The sequence below is a fragment of the Pectinophora gossypiella genome, chromosome 5, assembly GCF_024362695.1.
Source record: "Pectinophora gossypiella chromosome 5, ilPecGoss1.1, whole genome shotgun sequence".
Classification (NCBI taxonomy): domain Eukaryota; kingdom Metazoa; phylum Arthropoda; class Insecta; order Lepidoptera; family Gelechiidae; genus Pectinophora; species Pectinophora gossypiella.
In genome coordinates this window covers 12,251,875-12,277,708 of record NC_065408.1, presented here as the reverse complement: position 1 = coordinate 12,277,708, position 25,834 = coordinate 12,251,875, and the positions used below count along the sequence as shown (strand labels likewise).

At 38.4% G+C, this 25,834-nt stretch overlaps 1 protein-coding gene across 1 annotated transcript; it reads right to left on the bottom strand.

Annotated features, from left to right (window-relative positions):
* Positions 1 to 1,752: 1,752 nt before the first annotated feature.
* LOC126366969 (uncharacterized) lies at positions 1,753 to 3,556 on the bottom strand. The gene is made up of 2 exons (XM_050010312.1): positions 3,191 to 3,556; positions 1,753 to 2,762 (listed from the first exon to the last, which is right to left on the bottom strand). The coding sequence occupies exons 1-2, from the start codon at positions 3,336 to 3,338 to the stop codon at positions 1,753 to 1,755; spliced, it is 1,158 nt and encodes a 385-aa protein (XP_049866269.1). The 5' UTR covers positions 3,339 to 3,556.
* Between the last annotated feature and the right edge of the window lie 22,278 nt (positions 3,557 to 25,834).

The window sequence follows — 25,834 nt, the reverse complement described above, 5'->3', positions numbered from 1 at the left end:
TTCTGAATAATGGATACCACGGCTGTGTGGGCCATAAAGGGACAACGACTATGCCTGTGGCTTTATCTTTTATTATTTTCCTAATTGTTTTTAATACCATAGTAAATGGCGGGAAAGCATATAAATAGAAATCTGACCATGATAACGTAAAAGCATTTATGGCATATGCGTCAGGATCTCTGTGCCAAGACACGTATTTGGTACATTTCTTATTGATTCGACTAGCGAAAATGTCTATTTCGGGAATCCCAAACTTATTGATGATCTTTTGAAAAGCAAAATCATTTAGTTCCCACTCAATATCTGGGTGGTTCTTTCTAGATTCTGCATCTGCAATGACATTTTCAGTCGATTTTATGTACGATGCAAATACAATAATAGCCCTAGACTCGCACCATTGCCATAAATCCTTCGTTACTTGTGTGAGGTGTGGGAACTGAACGCCACCCATACGGTTTATGTACGATATGGCTGTGGTATTATCAATTCGAAGAAGAATTTGACAATTTTTCATAGATTTGGCAAAGACTTTTAACCCAAAAAATGCTGCAAGAATTTCAAGATAATTAATATGCATCGTTCGCTCCTGCTCTGACCACGAGCCACTTGCAGTGTTATCCCCACATGCTGCTCCCCACCCCGTAGTCGAAGCGTCACTGAAAATTTCCATGCAATAGTCATCATATTTAATTTTATTTGCCGGCAGTAAAATAGCCTGTAACCACCAGTCAAATTCAGCAGAAAGATATGATGGTAAGTTCATGAATCTGTCATAATTCTCCGGGTCATCCTTTAGATTTAAATATTTGCATCTTTCAAAAGCCTTTGTGTACAGCCAGCCGTATTCTACGGCTGGGCAAGCAGAGTTAAGCATACCTACAAGACGAGCAAATTCTCTTATTCTGCAATGTTTCAAAGATTTGAAGCGATTTAATTCGTTCTCAATTTTTGTGATTTTGTCATCAGGTAGGCTAACTTGGAAATTTTCAGTGTCTATTACGTAACCTAAGAACTTGCAACGCCTACTAGGTGTGAGAGAGCTTTTTTCGGTATTGATAATAAAGCCTAAAGAAGTTAACAGTTGCTGTGTAGCGTAAATGTTGGCTACGCAAGCGTCATACGAAGAACCGAGTAAAAACATGTCATCTAAATAAACCGTAGATAGATATCCACAGGAGCGAAGCAATTTCACAACAGGTTTCATTACCTTAGTGAATACAAAGGGTGCAGTATTTAGACCAAACGGTAACACATTGAATTCATATAACTTGCCATCAAATATGAAACGAAGATACTTTTTTGAATTTTTGTGAATTGGAATTAAAAAGTATGCATCTTTCAAATCCAAAGTGCTCATGAAGTAATTTTCAGACACTAGTTTCAAAGCCGTACGAAGGTCTTCAAGCTTAAAATGTTCAGTATCTATGAAATCATTAAGGTTTTTCAAATTTAAGATAAATCTGTGTTTACCATTTGGCTTCGGTACTAAAAATATACTCGATATGAATTGACCCTCACATGGTCGACACTGAGATATTGCACCCATTGTCAAGAGGTCTGTAATACATTTACCTATTTGTATTTTTTCTGTACTAGAATAATTGTGATTCATGGGAGGATTACTTTGTACAACTGGCCTTGAAAACGGAATTTCATATCCAGCTATCCACGACAAAACTACAGTATCACTGGTTAAAAGTGACCACTGGGTAAAATACTGAGAAAGCCTGCCGGCGTATCTCACCGGGACATCTAGCGGCGGTTGTAATTGGTCTGCGATGCCTGCGCCGGCGCTCGCTGCGATGGTCGCGAGGAGTTCGCGTGCTGGCTCCTCTGAGCAGGCTCCTTCGCCCTCTGAGTCCCCTGTTGCCTGCGACCCGGGGGAGGAGCCTTCCAGTTTAAATTATTCCTGGTATGTTGTCTAGATGGTCCTGGATTTTGTTTGTTCTTGGCCGGTTGTGTAGATCTTATTGTAGATGTGGTGGGAACTGATTTTAAATCTGCCCCCGATTTAGATATTGATTTTGCAGTCTTAATTACCTCCACTACATCAGAGCCAAATAGAAACTTATCAATTTTTGACTTCACGAGGTGTTCCCTTATGTCCTTTTTTATGTTATTAAGGACAAAATTACGCCGCGTGACTGAATCAGCATGTTGACAATCACACAAAAGTCGACTTCCATCCATTAAGAGTTTGATAATCTGTGTGTCCTTATTCTCTCGAGATAACAATATTGTTAAAGCTTCACTAATACATGAAATTGCACAACCGACTTGTTTCTGTTTCGCTTGGATGCTTCGGTCTCTTTTATATATAACATCGGGTATAGCAGCCTTAACTTCAAGATTAAGTTCAGGAGCGCCAACACAATTACAATTACCAGGTGGTAAATATCTGTCATGTAACTCCTTCCGAATTTCTTTGGGCATTCCCTGAGTAAGCAGGTGCTTAAGCCGTAACGCCAAGTCCGCCTGAATGTCATTTCCATATTCCTTGACAACTGATAGGTCATCTCCTAGTATCGCTAAGATTTCATCGTTAAGCTCTGGACCCGGCAGCAGCTCATTAGGAAGATCGGCGGGCGCCGGTGCGGTGCCGGCACTCGTTGATGGTAATGGTTCGTCATCAGAAGCAGTTGTTAATAACGGCAATGTGTCTCCGACCTCATTATTGCTAGGTAAGTTCGATCGACTCGACTCCAGTACTTCTTCCTCACTAGATATAATATCATAATTGTTTCCTACAATCGGTGGACCGTCTGTAAAGACAGAAAGTAAACAAGTAGGTATATGGATTTTTTTTTTTTTGTTGAAAAAATATATATCTTTTAATAGATATCTTAATTGTAAATGTAATCCTCTCAAATACAATTATTTGATGTTATAAAGTGAAGTGACAACCCGGTATAATTGCCCGCAACACTAAAGATCATTAAAACGATCGTAGCATAAAATAAACTGTTACATTCTGCACTCTTATTGTGAAGTGACAACCCGGTATGGATGCCCGCATCACGTTTACGAGTTCACGCTGATTAGAAAAGTGACAGCCCCTCAAACTGCCCGCAATTCCAACTTATACGTGATATAAACTGCGTTTACATTCTTAAGTGGTAACCCCTCGAATTACCCGCAATAAGAATACATAACGCCAATGCACATAATAGTACAAGCAGATGTAACTAACCTTCTTCGATTGACGGTGCATTCCTCGATGATGTAGAAGACGTATCACTATGATTCTTCCGGGCTTTTTTTAATTTCCTTTCGAGTTTCTTCATTTTTTTCTTAATATAATCGTAATCGTCGTCACGTTCACGCTTCCTTTTTCCCATATTAAAGAACTTTACACTATTTAATTATTGGCTTGAAAAAATTAAAGTAATACGTGCGAACCGGCGGAGCACTGTACTGTGAATGACGAAATGTGGATTACTAACTGAGCGGGAAACAATCTACCCGCCACTTTTTGACATTTTTTGTTTTATATTTCTCAACTAAACAGTGCGATAAGGCGACACCGTATGTGCTACTACATGTATCTTATGCTAATCTCGAGGACGAAGCACGAGTATAATTTTAAGTTCTACCTGTCATTTTCCTATGTGCTCAAGAAGAAACGGATGGGTAATCGATAGGCATAAAATTTATGGCAATTATTCCAAAATTTTATATTGGTTCGTAACCCGACACGATGCCCGTTGCCCGTGGCCCGTTGGTCGATGAGATTCGACCTCACAATCCACACGATAAGAACAGAAGACCCGACAGAATTAAATTAACAGCACACGTCAAACGGGTTGCATATGAGCAAGAAGTCTATTTTATTCGCCCGGGTTATTCTTTCATTCTAAAATTAACAGTTGTCAATCATCCGTCCCTTTCCTTTGACGTAACCTAAGACGATGGGCTTAGGTACAAAGGAACGCATTGGTCACTTCGTAGGTCATTAAACTATTCAGTAATATGCCTAATACATACCAAATATATGACAACGTCAGTTTATGAGTGTATGTTATAGACCCCCGCGCAACTTTTTGCACTTCAATGATTTTTATTTAAAACCCAATTGTGTCATTCCCCTTGTTTTAAGACGCGATGTAAGTCATAGCAACGCAAATGCCTATCAAATAAGTTAAATTGTCAATTTGCATGTTGTTATAAAACAAGTCGACGAAAATGCTAAGATGGCTCGACACGCGCAATTGTACAGAGTAAACTCAAATTAATTCATAGATAAGAATGAATTCTAGGCGTACATTTGTGCTTATGTAATTATATCTCAGGGTCAGGTTAACAGATACAGCGTCAGCGGCGTCAGTGTCAGCATCAGACTCGGCGTCCGCATCGGCGTCAGTATCGGTATCGGCATCAGTATCGGCGTCGGTATTGGAGTCAGCGTTGGCATCAGCGTCATCGTCAGTAATACAGTTACTGTAAACTGTTTCGTTACAGTACACTAATTTCATTTCATGAAACGAAACAGTCACAGTAACTGTATTCTCAATTATTTATTGCATTCCATGTAGTACAATGGGGTGTTACATAGGCATAGGAACTATAACATGGACCCTGTAGGGCACAGCAACGTTGAAGGGAAGAGAGGAAGTGTGTATTAAAATTAAAACTTAACATTTAAAAATTCGTCTACTTACAGTATAATAGCTATTTTTAATTAGCATTGTTTTTAGATTTTCTATAAATAAATTAGTATAGGTAGGTGTTAGTGTAGGTACCTACGTTTGTGTTTATATTAAGTAGTTATAAAGGGATACACCTTCGCCGTGCAAAAAACATTTTCTTTTTTCAAAATTTTCCTCTATAACATTTAAAAAACATCATGTTCCCGAAGCTATTAAACTTCGATTACAATCTGAAAGCTACAACGTAGAACTAAGGAAAGCGAAATCTGACTTGGAGGGGTAAAAACTTTTGTTGTAAAGATTTAGCTTAAGCCGCAACGGATTCCTCGGACCATAGATTAAATAACTTTGAACGCTTTCAGCGAATTATATAACTTTTTAAATACCTATTTACCATAGTATGACCTCACTTCTCCTCTCGTGTGGGTTGTGAGGTGGATTACAAACATCATCAACCTTGGTGTCAGGGTTACTATTGAGCCGCCAAAGGCCCCTGACATGACTCATGCAGTGGACATAGTAGCGTCTGGCACGTGCCCGTACGTGGCTGATACGGTCCTAGTATGATACGGTGTAGGGGGCACAGACCTTTACCCGGAGCTTTCAGGGCGGTCAAAGGAAGCGGGTCGGCGGTAGGGAGACCATTTATTATGGGGTATATTATTTAAATTAATAAATTCACTTTTCTGTGTACTTAACTCAGAAAGGGTTCCTCCGTAAGCTAGATAGAGATGGACTTACTCAGTAGACACGTGTCACCCCTCCTATGAAACCAAAAATAAAAAAGTACACTTCCTGTGTCCGTTCTTCCGTTTCCGTCACTCGGAATTATTACTTTTTTTTGGAAGTCTGTGTCCAGTTTGCAGTGAGACGTATTTAATATTATCGTACATTATTTTACGTAGTTAGTACCAACTCATATAGGTACATTCAAAACAGGTACCATTTCTTATATTTCTCTTTCAGTCGCTTCTATAAATTTTGTAACGAATCGATAGGTACCTAAAGTAATAATTACTTCTATAACCTGTGAAAACATCGATAACACAAAGTTTCTGAATAAGATCTTGAAAATTTTAATTACCTACATAAACTGCTGGGCACAAGCCTCCCCACAATCAACCGGAGGGGGTATGGAGCATACTCCACTACGCGGCTCCAATGCGGGTTGGAGGAGGTATTTGGACTAGTAGCCAGAGACCAAAGGCTTAGCGTGCCTTCCAAAGCACAGAATCACGGAAGGTGATTTAAGCCTGTTAAGTCCTTACCAAACAAAGGACAGTCTCATAAAGTGATTTCGACAATGTCCCTATCGGAAATCGAACCCGGGTTTCCAGATCGTGAGCCTAATGCTCTAACCACTAGAATATGGAGGCTGTTAATAGTAATTAATCAAGAACAAATCAAGTAATTAATCAAGAGCGTCTAGTTGGATGTGACGAAGTTACGTATATTTCTGATTATTTGACAAATTGTATTCTTTTATAATTATTTTTACTTATTAATAATATTTTATCAAGAACAATATTTAATAAATCCATTATTTCTGCAAAGCCTTGACGCCTTAAGGCAAGAAGTAATGGATTTCGATTTTTTGGTACGTAACCCAGCCAAAGGTAAAGAGGTTGGAACACTTCTTTTGAAACCCACCATTGTGAGCCCGAGGTTTTTACAAAAGTTTTATGGCGCGGTGAGGTCAAGTGATTCGAAGTGCTTGTTGAATCTGAGTGAAAGCCTTCATAAGTCCCCATTTGTCCGGAGTGAGCACGATGATGAACTTAGCAACATAAATAGCCTATATACATTATGCGTCCCACTGTTGCGCACAGGCCTCCCTTCAATCTTCTTATCGTGTGGGTTGTGAGGTGGAATACCAACCTCATCAACCCTGGTATAAGGATTATTACTGAGCCGCCAAAGGCTGACATGGCTCATGTAACGACTACAATTAATCGGAGGGAGTATAGAGTGTACTCCACAACGCTCTTCAAGTGCGGGTTGGTGGAGGCATTTAGGCTAGTAGCCCGGGTCCGGTACTTAGGAACATGCCAAAAAAAGTAAAATCTAAATTAAATGTGATAACGAACAATGCACAAAAAAATAGCTAGGGACTTGTTGGCTTCGTAGCATGAGACCTTTTCCATACTCAATTTTGTGTTGAACACATAATTTAACTTTATCTGCCTTAGCCACGTCATACTCAATGAAAGAAGAATGACCGGGCAAAAATTGTTTCGGTTATCCATTCTTTTGCTTGTAATTATGATATTGGATATTCATTTTTATATAATATAACCCTTGTTTTCGAGAAATGCGTTTCAGAAGTGTGTGGTCTAACCTGAGCTGGTTTTTCTGTCGCGGGTTGAAATGTCAGATAGACAGACGCGTCTGTAAAAACCAGACCTGCCAGACCTGTCAAATCTTAAGGTTAATTAAGCGGGCTCTATGAAAAACAGGATAACACCAGGGAGATGATGACTTCTGCTTAAAATTATAATATGGATTTTGCCGCTGATTCCAGCAGTCACCTCCTAATTTTATACCTGTCATTTTCTAATCCACCGAAAAGAATAGGGACAAAGGAAGAAACAATTTAAGTACGTTACATGAGCCATATGAGGGTCATCTGGAGTCTCAATAATAACCATTACACCAGAGTTGATGAAGTTGGTGATTGTCCTAAGAACCTGCACGAAAGACAAGGATCAAGTCTTTGCGACTTCATTACCAATTGTAAACAGTTTTTCTGGTGACATGCGATTCGGTTCAGCCCAATGGAAGCTCACGGACCCCAATTTTATATACTTCTTCGAACTAGGGAATTCATTATCATTGCCGTGAATGTGAAGTATCCTAGAATCTTTAGTACATACGTAATTACGTACATAAACTCACGCCTATTTCCCACTGGGGTAAGCAGAGACCATGTGTAATATACTCAATTAAACGGTGGTGAAACCTTACATTTTCATTGATACAGAAACAAAATTCAATTGACACCTCACATGATAGAAAACCATAGAAAAACATAATAGATATACCACATTATGGACTTATGTTATCGCCAACTTACGTAAACTGGATATTTGCAAAAATGTGCTTCAACGGTAATTAAATTCCTCCGGTTTTCGAAGATATTCCACAAACTGTACTTTATAAACTACTTCTTTTTCCGCTCTCTCCCAGTTCCTCCACTCTTGCTTCCTCCTTTCTTTTTTACTCTTGGAGTATTATTTAGTATTCCATGCTCTTGGTCACGGCGCAGAATGCAAATTAATTTAGAGTTTCCAAGCTTTATTTTAACTTGTTGTTTATTCGAGAAAGTATGTATAAAACAAGGTAAATGAAACTGGAGAGGTGTTCGTTGTTTGTAGTTGTTGTTTTTTATTTTGTACATTCCAGGTCTTCAAATTGAACAAGCAAAAAAGAACATTGATTACCTACTAAGCAACGCGCTTGTCTTGTAGGTGTTTTTTTTTTTCAGAATTGTTAAAAAAACCTTTACTAAATCCACCATTTCCTATGCTAATAGAAGGCAGAAGCAGTAAGACATTAATAAAACAGTCGTTTTAACATTAGTAGTTTTAACATTTTCATGGACCATTTACAGTTTATCAGCCTATACTTACCTTAAATAGATAGTTCGCCATTTTGAAAATGTAATTTGCGGCTAAACATAGGCACTTAGCTTTACTCGGAGTTTCATCGTGGTTAAATGATAAAGACGCCAATACCATACTCGTAATACGTACTAGATGATATTTATTTATTGCATTCCTGATGTTTTTACAGAGGTCTTAAAAGTAAAGTACAAACAGGAACCGTGTAAGGGCACTACAACAATTATACCTACACAATGAAAACAGAAAACCATGAATAAAAATAATAAAGATTATGTTAAAAAATAAAAATACGTAGGTAAGTACATTTACAATAATCAGTATCTAAAAGATTCGTTAAAAAACTCATGCAGCCTCTCTTACACTTCACTTCTTACTCTTCACTTTATAAATGTTTCTTATAGAGCAATTAAGTGTAAGTAGTTGTATTAGCTATGTAATGTAGACGTTTCTAAAACATCACAGAATTTAAACCTAATTCTAATAGGTTTTATCTAAACACATACAAAGCAATCCTAGATACTTAAGTTGCCGCGGAGCGAGGGACTCTTTTTAAAAAGCAAAAATTGAATTTTGAATTTAAACTTTTAATGCGTACTTTACAGTGGTCAACTTAAGACTAAACTTATGAGCTAGTTCTATGATCTAAGAAAGCTATGAAAACAACAATACCTCCCGGTAGTTCGGGCTTATCTAAAGCTGAATGCGCAGGACGGATGTTGTTCGTCTGCGCCGGAGGTCTGGGAATGCGCTTCATACAATACTTAGAAAGCTTACGTCGGGACTCTTACAGTACCCGCGGTAGGTCCGGAATACATAACTCCTCCCTCCATAAGATTGGAATTATCGGAGGGGTGGTTTTCAGCCCTTTGATGATTCCGATCTGATAATATGAAATTCTTAAAACGTTTAAATGAATATATGAAAATACTTAAAATTATGATTACATAGAGAAGTAGAGTCCCTATACTAATGTTTCTTGCGTTCACTACACTTCCATATGTGCTCACTTCACTAACTAATTCACTTTCACTATTTTTCAGGACATGGGACAGGCTTTGCAGGGTCTGTAAATCTATTTCATCCAGGTTAAGTGGTTTCTTCGAGACGACTGGCTTTGACGTCGACAGTGATGGAAGATCAATTATTGGAAGTTTCTCATATAAAACGTTGCCCGCCTTCGATCGGTGTTGTTTCAGAGTTACATTTTGGATTGTTATTTCGCAGGCGTCTTCAATGGTAAGTATATAGGTTCCTTCAACATATGTTCTAGTGACATCCTCTCCACATTGTGACGTCATTAGAGTAGCGGTTTTGCAGTAGAATATCCAACGATTTGACTCTATTGGCTGTAACTTGAATTTTGTTATATCCACGTGAATAGGGGAACACATGGTGGTATTAATGACGAACTTCAGTAGATCGGTGATGCAGACATCTTCCATAGTCGGCGGAACAATGGAGTCTTCATGACACATGAAGATGCTTCTTTCTATTTCCAGGCAAGAGTGGGAGAGCGACAGAGCTTTCGACTGATTCACAATAAGGTAAGGGTATTTAGGAATTATTAGGGTAGTTAGATTTAGGTTATCTGTTACAGGTAATGACAAGACTCGATAATAATGATAACTCTCGGATCTGACTAACGGAACTTCAATAATAAAGGTAATCTGATTTTCTTTAGAAAACGCTTTTAACTCTACACATTGTTCAATTCTTATCAAATTATTTAACTCTACGGGATAAACCAATTTATCAGTTAATTCTATTTTCCTAAGTACAGTCATAAATTCATCGGTATCAATAATCGATTGATGTAAAGTTCCTACCTTACTAAATGCAACGGCAGTTTCAATTTCGTCCAGCTTTATGTAGAGCATTTGGAAGTTATGTAAGAAAAGACTATAGACATTAGCATTTGTTACATTTGCAACAGATCCCATAATTTCGGTTATCAAGGCGATTTTCATAGAGACACTATGTTGTTGTTGTTGTAATTTACTGATCTGACTATCGTACCTTATTGCGTCTTCGTTGTCTAAGTTCCCCGTTAAAACTTTAATTAGTGAACCTATTGGGTTTAACAGTCCTCGTTTTTGTCTAACAGAAGGAATAAGTTGTCTAAACTTTTGTATGGTTATGTTCTTTATATGTTCAGTTTGCACTTTAATATCAGTGCATTCGGAGGTAATGTTTTGTTTAAAGTAATGTAGCACATGTTCATTTAGATCCGCAAGTCGATTAACATTGAGCTCTAAATCTTCATATACAAGATTTAAATCTAATGTCTTAAAAATTAACCATTTGTCGTAGGTAATAATGGCACGTCCCTTTCTCACAGGAAGTATTCCAGGGTTCCGTTCAATCTTCTGCAGTTGAAGGGCCTGGCTCTGGCTCTGGATGCTCATTACCAGCAGCACGGTCGCGAACCTGTGGGGGCCGTCGAATATCCTTAATAGTTACCTTAGTTTCGCGGTTCCTTACATGGATGGGTACAGTGTTCCTAACTATATTTCCAGATACTATTGCCCTTTCAAAACGTGGTTTGTCTTTGCTACGTCTAGTGTTCACTCCTTTGATGTAAACTGTCTCTCCTTCGTCTAAGTTAATGTTTTTCTCACCTCCTCGCTTTTCCCTAATATTTTCCTTGTGGTCTATCATTTTCTCTGTTAGGTACTTATATAAGAATTTTGTTCGGTTCGCATGATCGTTGATTAGTTTTTGGGTGTAATGTTTATTAAAGTCTACATCAAACGCGTTTGAGGAATCCGTGTGTCCTAATACTACTTCAAATGGGGTTAATCCAGTAGTAGAATGTATTGTATGGTTGTATGCCATGATAGCATACGTCATGACGGAAGCTGCGTCGGTAAGTTTTCGCTCATACTTTGCGATACGATAAATTTCTAAAATGGTAGAGTGAAACCTCTCTACTATTCCCATGGAATTTGGGTTATGCGGAGTTCCGATATGAAGGTTTATTTTGTAGAAACATAAGGTTTCTTTCAAAAGGGTATTATTAAACTCTGTGCCGGGGTCTACATTTATGATTCTAGGGGTACCGTAATAAGAAAAGTACGAAATTAATGCGCGTACTATTTCAGGGGTATTTTTACTTGGGATAGGGATAGCTTGTCCCAGTTTGCTGAAAGCATCTACTATCGTGAGGAAGTATTGTCCTTCTATAGAGAATACATCCATAAAAAGTTCTTGAAACGGTTTATTCTGAGTTTGCGTTAACTGTAATTCCGGTTTGAAGGGTTTCCGATCGTATTTAAGTTTTTTGCATGTTTCACAGGAATTGATAATAGCGGTTACTGTAATGTCCATATTGTTCCAATAATAGACACGTTTTAATTTCATTAAAGTTTCTTTTATACCACGATGACATGTAGAGCCCTCATGATATTTCAGCACTATCTGTCTCTGTTCTTCTTCATTTTCAACGGTTATTACTCTTTTGGTACACTCCATGAGATGTACGGCGCCCTTCTTGAATAGGGATATAAATGCCTGTACAAACTGTTTGCGATGAATTTCACTCTCGAAGTAAATGAATTGTTTTATTTTGGGTCTTACATAACCTTTCAGGAATTCTTTTACTAGATCCGGTCTATTTAAAGGTAAGGTTACTTCAATTATTCTTTGCTTTGAATTGGACAAATTATTAATTGATGTTTCATTTCTGTTCCAGGTATAAACCAGTATTTGATTGGGTTTGCTGTCGATTGCTTCGTTCAAGATGGGGATTCCATTGGTATCAATATCGCGTGCGGAATGAATCGTATCGGTGTTACTATTAGTGTTTTCAGGGATTGTAATGGTACCTTCCGATGGTGAGACGATTGGGAATTGGGACTCCAATTCGTTGTGTTCCGCCCTTGGGGTCTCGCTTCCATCGTCCGATGAGAGTTCTATTACATCATCTGCGTTTACTTGCTCATTACGTCGATTTTGGGGTCGGCTTCCTAGTCTGACTACTTCGTTTACTACGTCATCCAAGTAGGATCTAAGTCTATGTTCACTTTCATCAATATTGACTCGCATGGATTCCGAATCGTTACCTACTGCGTTTACCCTTATTCTGGATAGTGCATCAGCATTGTTATTCTGTTTTCCTGCTTTATATACGACATCGTAATCAAACTCTGCCAAACGTAGTTTCCAACGAGTTAATTTACTATTGGTTTCTTTCATGGACTTTAACCATGTTAGTGGGCGATGATCTGTATATATGGTGAACTTATTCCCATATAGGTATGGGCGGAAGTATTTAGTAGCCCACACAATGGCAAGAAGTTCCTTTTCAGTTGTGCTATATCGGGTTTCTGCATCGTTTAAAGTACGACTAGCGTATGCGATTGGTTTATCCGAACCGATTGGTCCTTGAGATAGGACTGCACCTATCGCATAGTCTGAGGCATCAGTAGTAAGTACAAAGGGTTTTGTGAAATCCGGAAATTGTAGCAAAGGGGCATTTACCAAAAGCTCCTTACACTTTTCAAATGCGTTAATGTATTCTTGATTGATCTGAATCCGATTTCTTTCTTTAAACAGTTAGTAAGTGGACGTGTTAATTTGGAAAAATCTTTTATAAACTTTCGATAATATCCGACTAAACCAAGAAAGCTTTTAATTTCCGTAGTTGTTTTTGGCAAAGGGAATTTCAAAACGGCTTTAATTTTATCATCGTTTGGTTTCAAACCTTCCTTAGTTATTACATGGCCTAAATAGAGTACTTCTTTACGAAGAAACTCGCATTTATCAAGTGTGACTTTAAGATTTGTTGCTCTTAACCTTTCGAATACCTTTTTCAGCTTTTCTAGGTGTTCTTGTAGGCTGGATGAATAGACGATTATATCGTCGAGATACACCAAGCAATGTAGTCCTTGCAAGCCGCGGAGGACATTGTCCATTGCTCGCTGGAACGTCGCGGGTGCGGTTTTAAGACCGAAAGGCATACGGGTAAATTCGAAATGACCAGCTTGCGTAGAGAACGCAGTTTTGTGTCGATCCTTCTCGGCTACTTCTATTTGGTGGTATCCACTCGCTAGGTCGATGGTACTGAAGTATGTAGATTTGCCTAGTTTGTCAAACAAGTCGTTGATGTTTGGAAGTGGGTACTTATCGTCGACTGTGATGTCATTGAGGCGACGGTAATCAATTACCATACGGAATTTGGTTTTTCCAGAAGCGTCTTGTTTTTTGGGAACCAAGTGCACTGGTGCACTCCATGGAGAGTGCGACTCTCGAATAACGTTATCTTTCAATAACTTTTCAACCTGATTTTGAATTTCAAAATTTTGTGCAGGTGGGTGACGATAAGGTCTGATATAAATTGGATCTTCATTTGTCGTGCGAATTTCGTGTTTTACTTGATTTGTAAAGGTTAACGGGATGTCTTCACTGTAGAATATATCTCGAAACTCGTAACATAATTTTGATATTTTGTCTCTCTCTTCTTGGTTCATATGGTCCAGTCTTAGTCTCTGTAAATTTTGTTTCAATAGGTCGTCAACGTCGTAACTATGGTCAGTAAAATTTACTATGATCTCGTTCTCTTGGAATGGTGTCACAGGCAGAGGTTTATTAAACGTCACTGCTATGGTGTCGTCAGTAGCGTTTTGTATAACTGACGTAGCCATAAAGTCTACACAGTTTACTATTGCGGTTGGCATGCGGACACCTTTAGTGAACTCTATAAAGTCCAAAATTGCATGTCCGTTTTGTAGATCAGTTGGGATGCGAACCCTAGTTTCGGTACGAGGTCCTAAAATCAACTCGTGTGGTGCTTCGTATAGTATGGGTATTTCGGTGTCACGGGTCCGCAGTACTTGGTGTTTCATATCTATGGATGCGTCCAGTTTTTTCAATAAGTCTGAGCCGATTAGACCGTCATAGCGACTATCAACATCGTAGACATAAAATTTTTGTTGTAACTTGCTTTTAAATGTCTTTAAAAGGGGAATTTGTATTACTTCATTATGGCAACTACGGGCATGTGTGCTGATAACCTCGAATGGTTCCAGAATTTTGAATTTTGCAAAAAATTCGTTTGCCTTTTTGGGACTTATGAATGACCTAGAGCTTTCGGTATCGATCATAAATGTAGCGTTAATTTCAGGTATTCTAATATGGGGTAATTTTAGTGCATTTACGCAATTTATTCGGATTATTTGAGACGGGGTTTTGTTGAGGCCTTTGATTGAAAATTTTCGGCTGGCAAGTCCGTTGGAGTCAATTCATTTTCCTCAGCTTGTTGTTCAGGTTCAGGGGGAGGAACGCCCTCGCAGTTCTCAGAAAAATCGTCTTGCGTGGTGAAATAGTTTTCCTCGTAGTTATAATCGTATGGGACAAAGCAATCATCGGTATAGTAGATATTATTATATTCGTCAGGGGAGTCGATCATGAATTGTGCTGTAGCAGTCCGCATCGACACGTCAGGCTCGGGTAATGCACATGCATGCGGTTTCTGAGGTTCGGCTTTAGGCATAATTTGATACAAAGGTCGTGTTTGTTGCGGATTATTAAAGTTTTGCCTATACCACGGATGATTCATTGGGAAATTAAACCGTGCGTTTTGGTTTGGGATTCCAAATCTGAAATTTTGTTGATTAGGGATACCGAATTTAAAGTTTTGGTTATTAGGTATTCCAAATTTAAAGTTATTTTGGTTGGGGATACCAAATCTAAATCCTTGATTTTGGTTCGGGGGTCGATATCCAAACTGGGGTTTTGGTGTGAATCCGAATTTATTAGGTTGGAATTGTTGTGTAAAAGGATTACGGGACTGTTGTGGAAACGGTCCAAATCCAGCACCGGATGGAATGAATCTGAAATTTTGAGCTGTTCTCGTAAATGGTGTTTGTGAAACTTGTGCGGGTTGAGTTTTGTTCTTATTTTTCGCGTCGTATTGAAATTGGAAATTTACTTCTTCCGTAACTACACTTAAGGCGTTCTCGAGCGTGTTAGAACCCTTAAGTCGCACCGTCCTAATGAGGTTCTCGGGCAGATTATACATGAACACATTAAGGCAAGTGTTATTGTAAATTATCATTTTCGCGGCCTTAACGCCTTCATCCTGTAATAGATTCACTTTCGCAAACAAAGTGCTTCGCACTTGTTGGATTCGACAACAAAAATCGTGATACGATTCGCCAGATTTAATTTTCATTGATTCCAATTCGATAGCTATACATTCTTCCGACCTTGGGTCACCGAAATGTAGGATTAATAAATCTTTTAAGGAAGACCAAGTGTTCACATCTTGTCTTTCGCTTAGTAAATGTGCTGCTTTGTCTATTAGTCTGCTTGAAATAGCATGAAATACATATTGAGTTTGGTGTGGATTGTCCTGTTGCTGGGCATATGCCGATAATACATATTCGGCTTTATTAATGAATAAATTCAGCAACTGTGGTTCGCCACTGAATTTTGGAATAAGGCTTAGCATTTCGTTTGGCACAAGTGAAATTTGTTGCGTCATTTTTATCTACTTAAAATATAACACAAGACACAAAATACAATAGAAACACAATAAAAATACACAAGTAAATAACACAAAATAAGATAATAATATAAATCACTTTCAATTATTTCTATTCAATTATATTTTATTATTTTTTTTTCTTTTAGAAAATCAGATCACTTAACTACTTTATGCTAATTATCTAAAACATTCGGCGATTGTGACCAAATTTCAGATCCTATCTAAACTATGCTAGCTGTCTAAAACATTCGGCAATTTATGTCCGATTGTCAGACCCTACCTAAATGAGTCTCACAATTAGCTGGAATAGAAAGGGATAAGACAGGATAGTGAAAAAGTCTACTCACAGACCGCTCGATCCCATTTCCTCCTACTAGAGTTGTGCGTTGCCACCGAGAGAGTACTCGTCCTTTGTCTCACGCCGCTTGTCCAAAAGTTATTTATTTGGTTCGTAGAATATCCACCGTACTGTAACCCGTGATAACCGAGTTGCAGGTCTTCTGGGTACAGCTTCTTCCAATAGCGGATATCCTACCGGCTGCGCCACTTAAGTTGCCGCGGAGCGAGGGACTCTTTTTAAAAAGCAAAAATTGAATTTTGAATTTAAACTTTTAATGCGTACTTTACAGTGGTCAACTTAAGACTAAACTTATGAGCTAGTTCTATGATCTAAGAAAGCTATGAAAACAACAATACCTCCCGGTAGTTCGGGCTTATCTAAAGCTGAATGCGCAGGACGGATGTTGTTCGTCTGCGCCGGAGGTCTGGGAATGCGCTTCATACAATACTTAGAAAGCTTACGTCGGGACTCTTACAGTACCCGCGGTAGGTCCGGAATACATAACTAGATAAGTAAAGAGACGCCAGGACTCCGTATTTGTAGTGAAACCTGAGAAAGTGGAACACTTGACTGGAAGTATTTGTTGTCAGTTGTTTACTGTTTCCGTACTCAGTTACCGCCCGCGACTTCGCTCGCCTGGACTTCACTTATCGCGGTAAATTCGTCCCAATTACTCACAACTACGCCTCACCAAGCTTTCTGTCAGACCAACATGTGAGGTGGTGAGCCGTATCGCATTGCGATTGAGAGATAGAATCGCAAAGATGGTGGTGGAGTACATTCCAAGGATGAACTTTAGCCACCTTACAAATGAAAAATAAACCAGGTACGAACGAACGGGACAAAATCAAAATTGAATCCAATTATCATACAATTCGACTGAACTTTGCTTGGCTGTCACATACTGAAACCCACGTTCAACCCTGGTTTGTTTTTTTATTTGTAAGGTGGCTAAAGTTCATCCTTGGAATGTATATACCTAATTTTGAGAACAATTTGAAAAAATAATGTTTTTTTTTTTTTTTTGACGTGACTTATTGTTCTTAGCCGGACAAGTGGGGAGCACTGAAGCTCTCACCCAGTACAACGTTTAAGACAACAGGCCTGAGGGTGCCCAGTTGGAAAACAAACAGCCAGTGTCCTTACTATTAAAGAGTTATTACAAAAGAAACATTCTCGAGAACGGCACATAACTGATCTCAATGCGCAAGCATGTGACCTTGACGCATCCGAGAGAAAGGATTAGCTAGTCTAATAACTGCTTTAGGCGTAAAAAAGTATCTAACGGACCGACAAACATAGTCACATAATAAGCCAACCATAGTTTCGTATTTGTTCTCGTCTGCTTACAATTTTTCAACTGGGTCACGGTTCCCGTTGTTCAAATGCATGTTTACTAGTCTTGCTGGCGTGAGATGCGTAAACAACGGATGGACGTAAAGATGTATGTATGCTAATATATGAGATAAGAAAGTGACACAATGTTATTGTATGTCGCAGTAAGATTGGTGAAACGGACATTTTATCTTATTTCATAAGTAATACGTAATTAAGTGGCAATTGACAAGTTATCACAATTGTTAAGAATATTTTAAACATTAGGTAACAGTGAGTCTAAGCAAGTTTGGAACGCTAAGAAGAAATCAAATGTAGTTCATTAAAGAGAAACGATCTGATGGCCTGAGTGCTACTCACTGAATAGAAGGAAGGGGTTGGAAGGTCCAAGTGAGCGCGAAACGCGCGCCATACAAGTATGAGAATACTTCAACTTAGTACTCCACTCGTCCGCAAACTTTGCAACCCACGGAACTCCACGAGCAAGCAGGTTGTTTTTTTTTGCGTAGATAATAGTCAATGTCGTCGTGCGTGTCATCCGCTTGCTTCTTAAACGGGAAGAGCTGGTTTCATCCGTGGCTGGACTTGCACCAGAAATCAGAATCATTTATTAAACGTAATTATCATGGATAAACTTATTGAAGGTCAATGTAACATTTTAGAATTTACGTCATATCGCAAGATGTTATGGCTGAGGAGAAGAAATGACTAGAAAATGCAACAGCAACACACCTTTATCTTCTTTGTCAATGAGTTATTTTATTTATCTTATATGCTTTTTTGACTAACACAGTTGGCTTGATCATTATATAGACGGCGATACGGGTCACCACTTATCACATTGGTCACCTGTGATACCTCTGATTATCCCAATTGGGAATATACTCTTATGTTATGTTACGTGTAAAATATTCCACTATGTAACTTGTAATTTTACAGCGACATTCCAATGCCTACAGGCACTTTATACATAAAGTCATACCGTGACGCGATGAGTAGTAATTTATTCTTCCTTCTAACAGACAATGGATCCAATCTACATGGCTGATTGTACTTATTGCCAACGCTGCAACTTTTCGGATGGAAATGTCAAACATCCTTCTTTTTGGAAGTCAGTTAAAAATAAGACGTTTCCTCAAGAAGTAGTGAAGTTTGTCAATATTCATAACTATTTTAAGGTTTAGTACGATCTACTCTAAACTGGCGTGCGTATATGTAACGATTGATGAATGTGGAGGAAGCACGAAAACTGTGTCAGGATTGAAGAGATTGTTTTTATAGTCTCTGCCGCCCGGTGGGAAATAGGCGTGAGCTAATATATGTATGTTTATATGTACAATTATTTTATTACGAATGACTTTTGAAATCGCCCCTTATTGGAGCAGGATAGTGGAGTGCTCCATACCCTCTCCGGTTGATTGAGGGAGACCTGAGCCCCAGTGTGAGACGTACAATCCAAGAGCAAAAGAGCCCAGCGAACTATTTGTAAACAATTGTGAATTATGAACCATTAGTTGTCATAACTTATTAGTCATATTATCAAACCTTACATGAAAACAAGTATGAAATTATATAACAGTTACAATCTAAAAGCTATTTGACAAATATTACAAACTTCACAAGTAAATATTATTAATCTTAACATTACAAATAATTAAAACTATACTACTAAAAACTAAAAAGACCTTTGGGAAATTTGCTTAACTTCAACAATCGCAGACCGAGCGCGTTTACCGCTGCGCCACCGATCTCCTCACGTTATTAACGTAACATATAATAAACATTATATATATTCAATTGCAAATATAATTTGCACAGCCTAATATAGACGTTGTTAATGCAAGCGTAACGGCTTACCGAAGCGAAATTACGAACCGCATCGCATCCAACGTTCGTTCAATGTTAAACAATAGCTAGATATATGTAACTAATCTCTTGCCACGTAATTATTCGTAACGTGAATTAGGTAGGTAGGCCTTTTTCAGCAGTTCCGTTAATAATTAAACATTCTCTTCTATCGTGTGGGTTGTGAGGTGAATTACCAACCTCATCAACCCTGGTGTCAGGGTTACTATTGAGCCGCCAAAAGCCCCTGACATGGCTCATGTAACGACTACTTACTTACATCAGTAAGTAGAAACCGGGAGCAACGGCTTAACATCTTAATTTTTGGACAATCAGGTGGATCAGCCCGTAATGTCCTTACGTAACTAGGGATCACAAAGTGATTTTTGTGATATGTCCCCACCGAGATTCGATTGGATTGTGAGCCCAAACACAAACATTAAACATTGTTCATGCGATTAAGTTATCATTCTTAATACAAGTATGTGTTATTTTAAAATTACCTGAGAGACTTAATTTCGACAAAGAAATTTGTAAGCTCCATGCAAGCTTTGTGTGAATTGCTAGACATCTTACCTGCTTAAACCTCTGTTGCCTCTGAGATGCCGAGTTCGATTCCAGCCAAGAAAATAAAGTATAACTATAATGAACTCTGTGCAACACTTCGGCAACCAACCGTCTTCACGTGATATAGTATGAGAGCTTCCACGAATCCAAAGACGTCAATTTGCGTTGATATTAGATATTATGGAGGAAAACTAAATGGAGAATTCATGTCAGTGTCGAGTATACCCACACACCTATACCTGCCTATACAGTATAATGTGAGCATATAAGTTTTCAGCCATATCAAGTATATGACGCCATCGAAGCCTATAATGACTTTGAGAGAGGCGAAGCCGTAAGTGCGGAAAGTGCTTAGCTGAAGAGATTTTTAGTTCCACTTGGATTTTAAAGTTCCTTGAAAAATGAGAGCGGCTTTTAAGACTAGAGTGGCTCGCACATTATTGTTATAGCCTCAGGTTTTTCAGCGGATTTATAATATTATCGACGTTCTTTTTCGTGTCAAAGATTTTAGCGTTCGTTCATCCTCTCATTCCGTGATCCGTTTACTCAACTAGAAGACAGGATTCGGATTATTATTTATTTATTTATTTCTTTATTGCATGTCACATGGTATCACAGTTCTTATAAGTAAATATGTACAAACATGTGACACCCTGTAAGGGCACCGCAAAAGTATCTCAACAATAACTTAAAACTAAATTATTTTTATAAACTCTAAACATTTTATATTTACGGAATTTATGAGAATTATGGATTCGGAAGACTGCTGTACACAGTCCAGAATGATTGTGTCATTTCTAACATGATGGACCGGCATTTTGAGCAATTGGCTGACGACCAGGACCTTAGCAAACGATTACGATGAACAAGATGTCACCTTATGTCAATCCAATACATTTTTATTACTATCACTGTCACTTTTGGTGAAAGCGCTCTACTACTTTGACTCTGCATTAGGAATTATGGGCGTGAGTTTATGTATGAACGAGTTTGTATATATATGTTCAACCCTATTGTTCAATTCCAGACACTAGAAACATCGAACGAACTGAGAGCGCTAATAATAAAATTGGGTAGTTTCCTAGGTCAAAGATAAAATATGAAATTCTGATTTCTAAATAAAGACAGATCTAAAGGTGACAAAAAACGTTTTCTTTTTTCTATTTAACGTATTTTAAATGAATTTTAATGAAGAAAACTGCAATAATAAGTGCGATGTTTTGTCACGTTTTTCCATGACGTCACAGCCTGTATCAATCTCATCCACTGATTAATGCGTGGACTAGCTGGTATAAGAAAACTAGGTATGCTGAATCCTATGCCAAGCCGCCATTGCTAGCACATTGATAGCGTATGTGTTACCACTGTATTATCATTGAATTAGTATCTCCAACATTCCAAGGACGTATTTTTGATAATTAAGCGAATTACTGACTAATGTATTTAATTACTATTACTTGTCACATATATAAAAAACAGTAAAACTGTAAGTACTAAATGTTCAAAATTATCCTTGCAAAGTAAACATAAAAACGATGGTCGTAGGTAATATATTTTTCACGAAATGGTATCGCATAGCGGGATGACGTCAGCTGGGCTAGCCTTGAAATATTAGCTGTCGCGTTTGAGCATACCTGGTCTTCTTATACCATGAGTTGTGGTATCCATTACATTTAGACAATCAATCAGCATGCCAATCTAATGCATATCATCATCCATAGGGGTAAGCACAACGTATTCCTCTTCCGTTCATTTCTGTCAGTCGTCATCTCAGTACTCACACCCATCACACACATATCCTTATTTTTTTTTTGTGTTATATCTGCAATCAGTAAGCGTCCGTTTGTGTGAATTGTAGCGTTGACAGCGACTTTCCGAACGGCGACCCGCGCTACGAATATGAGCTGAAGGGGAACTTGACTTTATGAGAGACATATCCACTGACATATCCTCAGCAATTAGCAGGGGACCTGCTTCAATAATGAGGTGATTCAGAAATTTTAATCCATTTCCGTCACCATGATAGGCCGTCTTTTAAGACGACGGATCTACACTTTCTCTTTGGAACCTATCCCTATATTTCCACATTCATAATTCATAACTTTCCTCGAATATCCTGTTTTTTTGTTTTTTTTTTTGACGTGACTTATTGTAGATTTGCCGCAGATGGCATTAACTACTTGGCGGGACAAATGGGGAGCGCTGAAGGCTCTCACCCGGGAATATCCTGCATAATTATATACCAACTATAATATATGAATTATAAATTCGAGAGTAGCTTTGCATGTCTCTCTGTTACTTGACATAATCATACCTCAGACACTTCACAAAGAATCACATCGTTTCACAAAGCCACTACACATTGATATTGACGTTATCATACACGCGCATCTGTGTGTGACGTCTGACCCCCATACGATTGAAGACTAAAGTAAGACCGAGGGGGTGAGGTAAACCTAGCTCAATCGCTGGTGGGGAGTGAAGAGTTGCCGTTCTATAAGTAGTATTATTCCTTCAAGACAATAAATATATTGTCTTGAAGGTGTACATTAGCTTCCACGACGCCCTCCGTGGTCCAGTGGTTGAACGTTGTGTTCACGATCCGGAGTCCGGAGGTCCCGGGTTCGAATCTCGGTGGGGACAAATCACAAAAATCACTTTGTGATCCCTAGTTTGGTTAGGACATTACAGGCTGATCACCGGATTTCTCCAAAAAGTAAAAAGATCCGTGCTTCGGAAGGCACGTTAAGCCGTTGGTCCTGGTTATTACTTAATGATGTAAATACGTAGTCGTTACATGAGTCATGTCAGGGGCCTTATGGCGGCTCAGTAATAACCCTGACACCAGGGTTGACGGGGTTGATAATTCACCTCACAATCCACACGATAGAAGAAGATACTAGCTTGAAGTAAAACTAACCATCGTCGCGTTTAGTGTGAACGGGATCACAAAACAGAACACAGACCTTGGCCATGCGAATATCTTTTCTCTAGCATTATCCCATTTTTCACAGGGTCCGCTTACCTAACCTGAAGATCCGACAGGTGCCGGTTAAAGAAGCGACTACCTCTCCAACCCGCGAAGGGAATACTAGGCTAATATAGGTTAGGTCACATAGCATGTACGAGTACCATGCGAATAACATTTTAGAAAATCAATTTACGGTATTTCTTTCGTTATTACTATGAGTACCTGTGTATCCGTGTCCGGCCCAACGGTAGCTCATGAGATATTTTCACGGCTGGCCTACTTTCCGTCTGATTGGGTATCGAGAAAAAGGACTGGGGTCAGATTAGAAATTTATTGAAAGGTCTAAGGTGCACTGCACCTTTTCATGACCTCCATTCACCGTTGGGAAAAAATGGGTCCTTTTGTGCGACGATGAATTGCGAAGAGACTCCGGGCTCCGGACACTTGATTATTATCTGCTGTGGTGGTGAATAGACTGTGGTGTGACTGTGATATCTTCAATTTAATAATCACAAATAATAAGAATCATTTATTTCAGCCAATAGAGCCATAATTAAAAATAAATAGGGTGTTAGTGACATCGTAACGAATAGTTTGAACGATGATTAAGCTCATGATTTTGAGTTGATATCATATGGAATTTTCCGTCACAAAACATGGAACTGAAATTAATTAAAAAGAACACAAAAACTCATGGATTTTCCTATAGAAAATTTCACTCGGTATTAACTCGGAATAGTGGTCTGAATCATCTCCTTCAGTATTCGTTATAATATCACCATCAACCTGTATATAGAATGCAACAAAAACAACGGCCTCCGTGGTCCAGTGGTTTCAGCGTTGGGCTCACGATCCGGAGGTCCTGGGTTTAAATTCCGGTGGGGACACATCAACAAAAATCACTTTGCTGATCACCTGATTGTCCGAAAGAAGGTACGCTAAGCCGTTGGTCCCGGTTACTACTTACTGATGTTAGTTAGTAGTCGTTACATGAGCCATGTCAGGGGCCTTTGGCGGCTCAGTAGTAACCCTAACACGAGGGCTGATGGGGTTGGTAATCCACCTCACAACCCACACGATAGAAGAAGATCTTGATTTTGTCCTAAAAATGTAAAGTAGAAACGATAATAAAATATAAGTCCAGAAGACGTGTTCGAAGGCTTATATTATATTTATATCCCTGTAGAAGATAATAATATTAGTACAAGGACATCATCCATCACCCTTAAAATAAAGTTAAAAATAAATATAGAAGCTGTACCCTGTTACATAAAAGCGCTCCACTCAGGCAATTTATTTCTTTGCCAGCGTGAGCCGTGTAAGCCGATGAAAAAAGGGCCTACAAAATCGCAGTTACGTACAATCTCTTGGAAAATCTGATTATGATGGGAGCGTGTATGGGAGGATATCTTTTATTGGGCATATTACGCGTCCATCCGAGCTCGCACGCTCCAAATTAAATTGCCTCCTGTAAAAAACGGAAATAACTTGATGAGACACAATACACGTCTACTTTGCGAGGAAGTAAGGTACTTCCGTCATGCAAAGCAAAACGGCTCTTAGATGTGATTGGACCACAAGCGTACAACATATCTAGTAAGCTTCGGAAATATATTAAAACATCTGGTTCATAAAGCCTATTGTGACTTAACAGAGTTTCTCAATAACATAAAATTAGGATGACGATGATGATTTTATAACGTGATGTACCTAATATTGAAATATTGAAACGTAATTTATAGAATGTGTACCTACTCATGGAAATATTTTGTTGACGTGTAATATTTATTATGAATAAAGAATTGAACTGAAAATTGAACATATAAGGAAAATCATCGTTCGGTCACTAATAGGCTAGTTTCCAACTAGTCAAATCAGTTACTTTTCACTAAAACGTCAAAACACAATCAAACGTCAGGAAATATGATTGGCCACCTTATACGACACGATTCATTTATAACAAACATTATAGAAGGAAAAATTGAAGGGAAGAGAGGAAGGGGTAGACCTAGGATAACATTTATGAAACAAATAAAAGAGAAGGTGCAGGTCGTGTCGTATCGGGAGGTGAAGGTTTTGGCGGGAAGAAGAGAGGAATGGCGGTTACTCCACCGACAAGAGCGCAGCTCTTAAATAGAGAGAGAGAGTCAAAACACGAAATTACCATGGAGTTTGTATGAAAAAGGAATTTGTGACTTCATAGAAAAACGTTGAAAAATGTCACACTTATTAGGTATTGCATTTTTCTTTATAAATAAGTTAAATAGAAAAAAGATAACCTTTACATCTGTCTTTATTTAGTAAGAATAATTTATTCAACAATTAAAAACAAAACAAACACATCTTATAAATAAAACACCTCCTCCAATGCGTCACACCGAGGCAAGGTGCCCAACAGGCTGGCAGCATTACCCCTCTGAATCGCCAGGCTAATTCTCTGACAGAAATAACTACCAGCCCTAGCATCTCCCGAAGCCCCAATAAGACGCATTGAGAGATTGTAGTAAGTAATTAGAATTTCATAATTTATCTTTGACCTAGGAAACTATCCAATTGAAATGAGAAACATTGCAGGCTACGTTCACTAAAAACAATACAGATGGCGTTGTACAGCTTTAACACGATAATTACCTATTTTCTCTTTACTCGGGTAGATACATAATAATAATTATCCCAAAATACAATGTAATGGCAGAAACACGTATAAAAGTAATTATTGCTTGATATTTGGATCACATCCTATATTGCTTCATCTTTATTTTGATCGGAATAATAATGGGTGGAAGATGTAATTGTGCCCGCGTGTGATAAATGGTTAACATTTATACCCGAAAACAAAAATAAAGGATGTCTGTTATCCATGAAATTAGAAGGTTAAATGAAGAAAAATCTGTACAGCGCCATCTATATTGTTTTTCAGGAACGTAGCCTGGAAAGTGCCTCGTTGATATTAAGCTATACACTACTAGCTAAAGGCGTAGTCGACTGAATTCAATTTTAATGATTGGAGCAAGACTTTTC